Source organism: Adelges cooleyi, unplaced genomic scaffold, assembly GCF_023614345.1.
Source record: "Adelges cooleyi isolate 19-005CV unplaced genomic scaffold, UGA_ACOO_1.1 ACOO_flye_CR_arks_rails_tigmint_CR_PRNA_365, whole genome shotgun sequence".
In the NCBI taxonomy this organism is placed as follows: Eukaryota; Metazoa; Arthropoda; class Insecta; order Hemiptera; family Adelgidae; genus Adelges; species Adelges cooleyi.
In genome coordinates, this window is record NW_026096041.1 from 1 (window position 1) to 11,811 (window position 11,811).

Sequence of the window (11,811 nt, forward strand, 5' to 3'; positions counted from 1 at the left end):
TTATTAATCCTGGATTACTGGATTGTTCTTAAACTAATCGAAGTAATTCAGGGTTACTTGAATAAAAAAAAATCCGTTATTCCAATACGTCGGATTAATGGATTAACTGGCTGTGGCCAGGGACATACCGCGTGGGGATGTAGTTTTGGTTGAGATTTGATGCTGTCCATTCTTCCTTCCAGGCTTCTGTTCTCCATAGGGGTTTTCTAGATTTAAGCCTTATAGTTCTTGAAAAAAGTGTGCCATAATGGTAGATTGGTAGGGATAGGGACATGATGTACTTCTACCATTCATTTAGCAGAGCATACCTAAAAGAGGAAAAATAATTGTTTTTTTTTAACCGGCGATGACCAATAATCGTCGTTAATTAGGATTTAAATTAACTTTACTGTAGAAACTCATTAAATAATCTTGCATTTTTCGATAGCTTCTGGTAGGTTATTTGCCAAAACATATTCATGAAGTCGGTGTACTCATCGAGAGACACTAAACCGTCGTCGTCACCATCCATTTCAGTGGTTCCAGTGCATCCATTTCAATTGGTTTACGAAAAATACGACCTCGCTTGGACTTAACAGTTTCCATTCCTAAACAATTGTTCGTGTACATTTTTTTTGATATTTATTAATTAGTAGGCGAGGTAGTGTACCAAATATAACGGCGAAGAACTTTGAAATTTATAAAATAAAAAAAATTATAACCGAATATGCAATGCATATGGAATATGTAATGTTTATTACAAAACATATTTTCGCTTACTATATTTTGCCTGAAGAGGATGACATCGTTGGTGATAACTCGCAAGCTTAAGTAATAGTAATTGGACATGTTGAATAACCATAATGATAATAACATTATTTAAATTACTTTTTTGTGTGTATCAATTAAAATATTACGCTTCTCTGTATCTAATAATAAAAACGAATTATTATCTGATTTCTATTGATTGATAATTACTAACGAAAAAGCCAGTACAGTGGGGTCGGGGCATAGTGAGGAATGATATTTTGGTCCGAGAATAGTTTATAAAAGGGGCATGCCTCATAAATGTCTTAATGCCAACATATGTTTGATAAAAAAGTCTTTTCGATCATACCATTTTTCACGAATTTATAGCAAATAAAATTGAAAGATGATCAATTTGCAATAATGTTTATTGTTCAGGTAGTAGGTCTTCGGGAAATATTATAACTATAAGTGATAAGATCACTTTAAAACAAATGCTTCGATGCGTATCCGTGGATTGTAGGTTCAAACCAGTGTAAAAAATAAAAACACACTGTTGCTAAAAAAATTGTACAATAATACAAAGTTAAAAACAAAACACGGTTTGTATTTGTTCAGCAAGTATATCACGGTGCAATAGAATATAACACCCAAGAACATAACATAATATGGTTTAGCAAACATTGTTGTTTTTTGCGCATGTGTCAACGCAACATCGAAGACCCGAAGAAAATACTTATTTTACTGTTTATTCGTCGGTCGTCTTCGGTGCCAATAATAGTCTTACTGATATATGTTATTAAAAGTACTTAATTAAATAATTTTTTTTTTTTTTTAAACAATTAATATAATATGCATTTCCAGAACGCCCTTATTGTTTGCGCGGTGTTTATCATAACGTCGGCATGGGTAAGAGTATGATACTGTTTATTATTTATTATTCATCTCGATTGGTATAAACTAAAAAAATTAAATACATACCGATTATATAAGTAGGGATAAAATCTACCACGTACCACAACTATTGATAGTCGTCATATTTCATTTCAGAGCATCGGACTGAACCGTTATCAATTGAAACGGTTGAATAAACTGTTTGAAAATCACAAAAAGCCTATCAACGTAATTGGCGAGAAGCAAATCGAACAAGTCGTGGAAAAAACCTTCGGAATAGAATGGGAAAATTTTAAAACTAATTTTGAATACGAGTCAAGTAATATACTGATAAACAAATATGTTACCTAGCCAAACTTAAGTCAATTTAAGTGGACACTTAAAGCCGATCTCAATGGCCGTTGAGTGCTTTGCTTTCGGTTCATTAATATTTGCTGAACCCAATGGCTTAATACCGAGTGATTCTTTTAACGTCCTACACTAGTTTACTCTTACAAAATTGCAATTTTGTAGTGTTTCTTTTATGTCTATTTTAGTATTTGGTGAAACGTTACCAACGTTTGATTATATAAAATGTAATTGCATTATTAAGTTGAGACTAATTTGTTGAATAATCGACTGGGGGATATCCAATTTTGAATAATTATTTACTAAGTTTAAAATCAAGGATGGGAGGTGGAGTGTAGTTGAGTATTGCGCGCAGATAAAAACAACTTCACACATACTATTCCTCCAGCCCTAAATTTTATAGTTTAAAAGTAATTAGCCAAAACTGGTTATCGGCCATTAAAAATTTTCACCAAATTATTCTCAATTTAACAAGTTAATAAAACAAATTCGTTAGCAATTACCCCCACTCCTCTTATTATTATATTTGTAATGCATGCCTAGTACAGGGTGATAACTGAAAAATTAGACTTTTTTAATTAGGTTTGGTATGTCAGTAACTGTAGCTACCAGCCGTGCACAATATTATTATTGCTAATAATATGTCAGGCGCAAAGCCATTGTTACAACTGATATATTAGAAACTCATGATGTAATTAACAGCTTATTGATTTGTATACAGACGAGTCCGATTCTTCTAATTTGTATTATTTATTGAGGGCGTTGGCGGAAGAAGACGATAAAAGCTGCGAAAAGATTAAGGTATTCAAAGTCTCATATCAACTAGTTTAAAATGAAATATATACTAACTATTGGCAAATATCGAGACTTCGTTTTAAATAACCTGAAATTTGATACAATTTTCAACAGTCCCTCATGGGTTAAAATGACATCAATTTGAAATTTTTAAACGATTTTATCATGCAGGGTGGATATTCATTCATTAAGGATAAGACTATTTTTCTCTTGAAATAATTGCGATTTCGTAGTACTTTACCTAAGAAAATTAGTATCTTATCTATAATAAAACATCTTGTGAACGTAAATAAATAACTATAGTTTGAAATTTAGGTCGGGAGATGGAATGTGGTTGAGTGATATTAAACTTTATTAACTTTAAAAGTTATTACTCAAAGTTGTGTTTTGACCCGTTGAAATTTGTAGCAAACTATTTGCTATTTAAATAAATATTTACATATAGACGTTATCGTTTGAAAAGCTTAAGTTCATATGACTCACACATAAGATATGGTGTTTTTTTTCTATAGAAAATGCAATAAAAATCGGGTGAATTGTTAACTATAAAAGGATAATTTTAAAAAATCTAAGAAGTTGCTGTTATAAGTAATCGCCCTATATGTAGAATTTGTTTTCAGGTTAAAACACTCACGTCTTCAGAAGTAGACTTTTTCTTGGAGGAGTTCGATAATATATGCGTCGAATTGCATGATCAACCGGGATATCTTACTCTTAAGCAGGTGTCGGAAGCATTCAAATTTTGGAAAACGATAAATTATGCGTTGAACCGAAAATTAGAAGAACTTCACACCGAATACGGCGGTAGGTAATGCTTTTAAGCCAAAGGGGGGCGGTTCACTTGATGTAGACAATTTTGTCATTTTTAATTCAATTTTAGCCGACTATGTAATAAACGCGGCGGAGTTCTTGATGATCATGTTGGAAATCAAACCAGCAGTAAGTGCAAAACTATTGATCTTGGGGGGGGGGGGGGGGTGCTTGTATTAATACTCTTTTCATACATTGTAGGGCGTTGGTTTGACCCTAACACAAGTCGAGATGTTTGTTAGATTGTTCAAAGAACATCAGACTTTACTTGGTAGAATTGATCCTGTGGAAAGTGAGAAAGTGTTCAAAGAGCTTGGTATAACCGTAAACGACAAATTGAAACTGCTACTTCGATCCGCCCGTAAGAATTGTTTTTGAACTATATTAGATATGACAAGTAATAAATTTGAGAACTACTAATTATTAAAACTCGCACAGTTCCCGCTGAAAAAATGTTGATGGATTTAATCTTCGTTGCCGCAGAACTCAACAGGGCGGTCGTGGAAGATGTAATTTCGTTTATAATTCTTTCTTTCTATAAATTTCAAAGTTCCTTGCTGTTATATTTGTTATACTATCTTGCCTACTGATTAATAATTTTTTAGGAATCGAAAGTATTAAGCCTTTGCGAGGTCGTGTCTGCCATTTTCGAATTCAAATTGTTCGACGATGATAGCAACGGTGTACTGTCCCCTGCTGAGTATGTCAACTTCAGGAATGTGTCAAACACTTTTTTAATAGGACCGGCAGAATCTCTCAATGAAGCGCAACATTGTTTAATGAAATTCGATGGTGAAGTTAATTTAATTTAAAGAGTATTGTAATGCTTTAATTAACGACAATATCGACAGAATCGATTTCTTGTTAAAAAAAAAATTAATTTTCCTTTCTTTTAGGTATTAATAATGTAAACGTTGCAGAATACGTGGAAATTGTATTTTTCGTTGATTAACATACCGAAGACTGTCCCTATGCCACTAAACTTTAGCACAAGCTTTAACAATACTAGTAGGATATGTCCAATAACCAAAATAATAATATAATATATTTTAAACATTTTTATGTATTTATCAATTAAAATATTATGCTCCTCGATGTCTAATAAAAACAAAAGTTATTATCTGATTTTTATTATTTAATAGATATAAACGAAAAAATATTCAGCACTTAAATTTTACTAAACAATATTGTGCGCTATTTGTTAAATTATTGTGCTAAAATTGGTAGTAAGTCTTCAGGCGTATCATTTTCTAATAGCGAAAAAATGCGAGGGATGTCAGCCAAAGGCACGAATGCCAACGCTAGCATCATACAAGTATAGACCTTCAATGAGCGGTCTTTGGGGTTACTGTATGCTGCTTGAAGCCAAAAGACTGAATTTGTCGATAAACTGACTGACCGAGAAGAAAAAAGCAACAACTAAGAGGAGAGTTTGGAAAAACTTCTTCACAGGCGTTTATGATAGCTTTTTTAAAGTCAGTCATGATCCTAGCTAGAACACCAACAATTCTGTACTCATCAAAAGACAATTGCACTGCCTTGAGGGCAGCGGCATACTGAACAGCCTCTTTTGATGTCAGCAGTGCATAAACAAATGGTACAGCAGCAACTGTTCCGAGGATTGTAAAATCTTGTGTGAAAATAGTGGAACTCACCTAGTTATATATATAAGTGATTTAGTATAATAGTATAATACAAGAAAAGAACGATCGAAACTTAAAAGTCCCGTCAAAAAATCAGCAGTCACTCCTGGCCAATAATTCTAAATTTCTCCAAATCGAGAACACAACGACTCTACCTTCACTCACAAAATCATCATCAAGCGAATCGGTAATCAAAAAATTTTCACCCGCTATTTTGTTGATATCGCGCTTTTTTAGATTTTTTTTCTATTTCAGAAACAATAACCGTCGGATGAAAGGCATTGGGGAAAAAGGGTTTCGAATTTACGGACTTTCAGGAAAAATACCATGAACCACAGAAAATATTATTTAATAATTTTGAAAATATTAGCGCTTCGTTGCGAATTTGTGGATAGTAGGTTCAAACCCGTGTAAAAAATAAAAACAAGCCGTTGTAAATATCAATGTTAAAATAATTTAACAGTAATACAAAAATAAAAACACACGGTTTGGTATTTGTCTAGTAAATAACCTGTACACCGTAGTGTATCGAATATGTATCACGAATCGAATATAATACGGTACTACCGTGTAAGGCAATAGTTTAAACATGAAAAAAATCAAACAACCAAACGGAATATGAATAAAATGGTTTTTACCTAAAACCGTATTTGAGTTCGTTTGTTCATGTGTCTAGTTGAACTGATTGAACTGTAGTATTTGACTTAGATAACTGAAATTTGCATATTTTATGTGGCTGACTGAATAATACTTAGTTAAAATTTTAGGAAAATATGAATAACATCACCATGGTTTTAACCCCCTCAATTATTAATTAACAAATAAAAACGAAGCTAGTACAGTGGGGTCGGGGTATAATGGGGAAGGAGCATAGTCGAGACGGTCACGGTCACGGTTATACATGCATTATTATATCTGAAAATGATATTCATATTCTAAGTGTAAATAAAAAATACACATTTTAACTTTTTTATACCTAGTAGCTTATTGCTTAGTTTGGAATGTACATAAGTTTTAAAGTAAAATATTCAGTTTTTATTTTGTTTGCTATTATGTTTTTTATGATACATCTTAAACACTTAAACGATGGTAAAATACTAATGTATAAAATAGGAAGTATTCGCTATAACTTATGTTAATATACATTATACTACCCTACAAGGAAATAGATCAAACATGTAAAAACACGAACAACCAAACTGAATACCTACATTTAAAAAAAAAGTGATACCGACATTGTTTTGAAAACATTTACTATTTTTTTTTCTATGGTAGTTAAAACTTCCATTTTTTTTTTAACTATTAGAAAATTAGTTAGAATTAATAGAAAAAAGTAGTATTATAAATGCTTAGAGCAAAATTTCGTAAATCTGCCTTTTAGTCCCAATAGATAAGATGCTTAACTTTTTAATAAAAAATCTGAGCACAGTATAAACCAGTAGAGTCTAAACCAAGCACAGACCAAACAAGCGCAGTAAGAAATTACCGAGGTAGGGTCCAGTATCCAAAGATTCGCATCTATTGGGTCCCTTTGGTAATTTCTTATTGCACTGGTTTGGATTGTGCTTTGTTCGGACAGTGCTTCGTTCGAACTATGCTTGGTTCATACTTTGCTGGATTATTACTGTATCTAGATTCGCAAAGACGCATTTAGATTTAATAATAATTGCCTTGACCAAAGTCACCTGCATACGATTCACCTACAAACACAAAAAAAAAACACATTTTGTTAAAACCATTACCTTCTCAAAGCTAAGATGGGAGTGTACAAAGCACCTTTGTAAAATACAAAAACTTACAGAGAGAACCTCTAATGTCGTAGATAGTTTATTAAAGGATGAAAGAAAAAGAAAGAGTAAAACCGCTAAATTAGTAATATAGATATACACTACTATTGAAAAATATACAATAGCTAACTAACGCACGTCTGGCTGACTCGACGATGAATTTGTTATTCAAATTTAAATAGGTTATAATATCCAAGAAGAATAGTCATATGTTATGTCAATTAATTAGGCGTACACGGGTACAAATCTTAAACCTAATTGGTTGGAACCAACATTAACCGATTTCCACAACTTTCCATACAGAATTTATCTTCCAAAATTGCTTTCTTATGAACTTAACAAACCAGCTATCATCCTTTATAAACGACCTCAAGTCTCTTAGTAATCCACTGATCACCCGTCTCGCTATAGAAATAAATACAATTCTTCTAAAAAATGATGTTTAACCAAAATCCAACTTCATCTTTATCACTACTTCTCTGGATCTGAAATGGGTTAAAACAACACAAAAACGAGCTTCTCGGGAATTAATTTTATATCTGTTGGTGACTTCAACGCAAAATATAAGGACTTGGTAGCTACACAAATACTCGTGGTCGTATCTTTTATAAAGCAATTACTAATAATAAACTAATTTATATATTCCCTGACCAACCAACTTACTGGCCGCCCGATGCAAGCCGGCCTCCTGACAAACTCGACTTTTTTATCACATCTCTTCTAAATCACATTAACATATCAGTAAACAATCTATCAAGTGACTATACGCCGTTGTAACTAAATGCATTAAAACCATATTGCATATTATCATCATTTACTAGTGAGCCGACAGTAAAATAAAAAACATATGCATCTTAAAAAACCGTTAAAAACAAAGTGCTCAAAAACATTTACAAAAAAAAACACGGTTTGTATTTGTCTAGCAAATGACCTATATTAGCATCGAATGTGTATAACGGTGCAATCTAATACAATATCCAAGAACATAATATATATATATAATATGGTTTGGTAAACATTGTTTTTTTCGCGCTTGAATCAACAAAACACCAGAGACGCGTAGATGACCTTTTTTTATACTGTTTATTCGTCGTTCGTCTTGGGAGCCAATAATAGTTACTGATATATATATTATTTAAAGTACTAGATTACGTTTTTATTAGTTTTGTTAAAAAACAATTAATATAATATGCATTTCAAGAACGCCCTTACTGTCTGCGCGGTGTATATCCTAACGTCGGCATGGGTAAGATTATGATACTATTTATTATTTATTATTCATCTCGGATGGTGTAAACTCAAAAAATTAAGTACATACCGATTATATAATACGATATGTGTGAAAATCTGCCACGTCATTGGAAATAGGTTCACTCAGTACTTTTCTCAATGCAATGTTGATAGTCGTTGTATTTTATTTCAGAGCATAGAATTGGACAGTGCTCAATTGATAAAGTTGAATAAACTATTTGAAGATCACAAAATGTCTACCAACGAAATTAGCGAGAAGACAATCGCAAAAGTCGTGGAAAAAACGTTTCGAACGGAATGGAAACCACTTCTAGTTGATTTTGAATACGAGAAAAGTAATATTATACTGTTAAACAGTTATATTACCTACCTTTCGGACAATTTAAGTCGACCGTTATGTCCGTTAAGGGCTTAAACTTAAATAGGAACATAGTTAATTGAATTTTCAAATTGAGAAAAATTTACCGAACATTTTAACTGGTTGAATAATTTTTTTTAAAGTTATTTAGGTTTAAATTAATTAAGGATGGATGCTTAGGTGGTTGAGTACTCTACGCGGATAAAAATAATTTCGCACGAGTTAATAAAAAATATACGTTACCATTTAGGTTTAAAAACTTGATAATAATCCCACCATACTTCTTCTCAACGATCCATCCATAATCTCTAGAGTACCTAATTAGCAGTACCTGATTAAGAGTACCTAATTTGGAGTACCTAATTAGGAGTCCTTATCTCTTATCTCTAATACATAATCACTTACAACTGCTAGATCGCGCCACACGCACAGATGTTCTTATTGATCCCCAACCAAAAGACGAATCCATGTAAAAAATCATCAATAAGCATCCCAGAAAATCAAAGATATAACACATTGTTATTTGTCTTACTAATTAGTATGTAGGTGGATGCGAATGCTGTCCACCGGTGCGAGATGTGTCACTCCCTCTCCTCTAATAATTATTATATTATTATATTTGTAATGCGTGCCTAACCCAGGGGCTGTCCGACAAATTAGACTTCACAGGTTTAGTTTGGCACTAACGGTAGCTACCAGCTATGCACGATATTATTATCGTTACGACTAGTTTATTAAAAGTGAATGACTTAATTAACGACTATTTAAATTTTTTATACAGATCAGTTCGATTCTACTAATTTATATAATTTATTGAGGGCGTTGGGGCAAGGTAACATCAAAAACTCCAAAGATATCAAGGTATTGAAGTTCTCAAATTATGTAGTTTAAACACTAAATAAAATATATACCAACTATTGGTAAACTATAAAAGGATAATTTCAAAAAGTCTAAGATATTTTTTAAGATAATGGCTGGGTGTTTGCTATTATAAGCTATCAGCCTGTATGTATAAATTGTTTCAGGCTGACGGACTCACGCCTTTTGAACTGGACTTTTTCTTGGAGGAGTTCGACACATGCCTCGAATCTTATGAACATCCAAAGTATATTAATTTTCAACAGCTTTCGGAATCATTCAAATATTGGAAAACGATGAAAGATGCTTTGAACCGAAAAATAGATGAATATAAAATCGAATACGGCGGTAATACTCATATGCCGAGGAGGCGTTTTACTTAATGCAGTCGATTTTTAATTTTAACTTTAATTCTAGACGATCATGTAATGAATGCGGCGGATTTTTTGTTGATCATAATGGAAATCAAACCGGCAGTAAGTGCAATACTCTTGATCTTGGGGGCATGCTTGTGTTAAAACTTTTTTCATACATTGTAGGGCCTTGGTCTGACCCTAGAACAAGTAGAAATGTTTGTTAGTTTGTACGAAGAACATAAGATGTCTGACAGCATTCATCCTGCGGCAAGTGAAACTGTGTTTGATGACATTGGTATAGCCATAAATCATAAATTGAAAGTGCTATTTGAATCCGGCCGTAAGAATGAACGATTGTTATTTTTATGCTGCATTAGGATAAGTAATTGGAGACTTACTAATTATTAAAACTTTCACAGAACCCGTTGGAACGTTGTTGGTGGACTTAATGAGCGTTGCTGCAGAACGAAATACGGCGGTTAGGAAAAATGTAATATCAATTTTAAAGTTTTTCGCTGTGTTGTTTGTAATACTATCAACCCTACTAAATAATAATTATGATAAATTTGTACTTAAACAATTTTTTAGGAATTGAGATTAAGTCTTTGCGAGATTATAACTGCCATAAAAGAATTCATTGAGATCGACGTTGACGACAACGGTGTACTGTCCCCTGCTGAGTATGCCAACTTCGTGGAGATGGCATACATTTTGCTGGGAAAGTCGGCAGAAACTAACGAAAAAGTGAAATATTATTTAATGAAATTCGACGGTGAGTTATTGTAAACAATGTTAAAATGTTTTATTTAAAGCAGATTATTGGTCATCTCCTATTAAAAAAAAAATACTTTTTTCTTTTTTTTAGGTATTAATTCAACAAGCGCTGCGGAATACATGGTAGTTGTATTTTTCATGGACATAGAATATAGCCAAGACCGTCTCGAGACCACTCAACTTTAACACAGTTGAAGATAGAATGCACACATTTTTACAATATTACTCGGACATGTTCAATAATGATAATAATGAGATTTGAAATATTTCTATGTATTTATCAATTGTAATATTACACTGCTCAGTGTCTAATAAAAAACTGTATATTATTTGATTTCGTTTTGATTTTGTTTTTATTTAAAATAAGAACCTATTATTTGTTATTACATTATGTTTTTACCAGTATTGTAAAAACTTTAAATTGTTAAATTGGTATGGATAAAAAATCCGATGTCTCTAATGTCAGCAAATTATTTGTAAGCAACATACAACTCAAAATACACATTATATAAATTATAAATTATACTAATGATTGATGTTGTCGTAGTTGGAATAGGGGTAGTTTGAGGGTAAATAAAGGGTAGACCGATTTAAGTGTTGCACGGATTTAGATAAAATAACAATTAACACAACGTTGTATAGTAATAATGATAAAGTAATAATACATAAATTTTATGTGAAAAAGTGAGTAACTAGGATATCTTCGGATACTCTTTTCTATAGGTCCAGCTTCCCTTCCAACTGACTGACTCCCATTGCTGACTGCAGTTTACCAAACCTTTGCCTCGCCAACGGTTTAGTTAGACTGTCTGCAACCTGGCTTTCTGTTTTAATATGCTGGAGTTGACCTGAAAATATAAACACATTATTATGTAAAACTAATAGCTTCCTGCTATCGCACCGAAGCTAAATAATGTACATTATGTTATTTATAAAAGGCCATATAAGATATTTGTTAAATGTAAGTAGCTCACTTTCTTGAAATCATTTTTATTTCTTTTAAATTTTTGAATTTGTTTAAAACGTTTTGCTTTTATAAAATTCAAGTTATGTTCTTATCACCCATATACCTAATCGTTGAACCAATTAAGTTTTGGTTTGTTACTAATTTAAATTTACAAACATGGGTTTGCTGAAAACTGAATGAGCCACAACACATGTGTTACTGAACAAATATTTTCCATACTTATCGAATACTTAATTATGAATTA

The 11,811-nt window shown here is 32.3% G+C and overlaps 2 protein-coding genes across 2 annotated transcripts; both read left to right on the forward strand.

The window, feature by feature from the left end:
- The first annotated feature begins 8,132 nt into the window (after positions 1-8,132).
- Positions 8,133-9,853, forward strand: LOC126840136 (uncharacterized). The gene is made up of 4 exons (XM_050575645.1): positions 8,133-8,249; positions 8,427-8,589; positions 9,394-9,473; positions 9,638-9,853. The coding sequence occupies exons 1-4, from the start codon at positions 8,193-8,195 to the stop codon at positions 9,851-9,853; spliced, it is 516 nt and encodes a 171-aa protein (XP_050431602.1). The 5' UTR covers positions 8,133-8,192.
- Positions 9,854-10,015: 162 nt separating this feature from the next.
- Positions 10,016-10,820, forward strand: LOC126840137 (uncharacterized). Its single transcript, XM_050575646.1, has 4 exons — positions 10,016-10,166; positions 10,246-10,316; positions 10,415-10,598; positions 10,692-10,820. Exons 1-4 carry the CDS (start codon positions 10,040-10,042, stop codon positions 10,784-10,786), a joined length of 477 nt encoding a protein of 158 aa, XP_050431603.1. The 5' UTR covers positions 10,016-10,039; the 3' UTR covers positions 10,787-10,820.
- Positions 10,821-11,811: the final 991 nt, after the last annotated feature.

Bases quoted from the DNA above. Each gene is read 5' to 3' on its own strand.
- LOC126840136 (XM_050575645.1), top strand. From the start codon at position 8,193: ATGCATTTCAAGAACGCCCTTACTGTCTGCGCGGTGTATATCCTAACG. The intron at 8,250-8,426 runs GTAAGATTATGA...ATTTTATTTCAG, and splicing joins ATATCCTAACGTCGGCATGG to AGCATAGAATTGGACAGTGC. The intron at 9,474-9,637 runs GTATTGAAGTTC...AAATTGTTTCAG, and splicing joins AAAACTCCAAAGATATCAAG to GCTGACGGACTCACGCCTTT.
- LOC126840137 (XM_050575646.1), top strand. From the start codon at position 10,040: ATGTTTGTTAGTTTGTACGAAGAACATAAGATGTCTGACAGCATTCAT. The intron at 10,167-10,245 runs GTAAGAATGAAC...AAACTTTCACAG, and splicing joins AGTGCTATTTGAATCCGGCC to AACCCGTTGGAACGTTGTTG. The intron at 10,317-10,414 runs GTAATATCAATT...ACAATTTTTTAG, and splicing joins ATACGGCGGTTAGGAAAAAT to GAATTGAGATTAAGTCTTTG.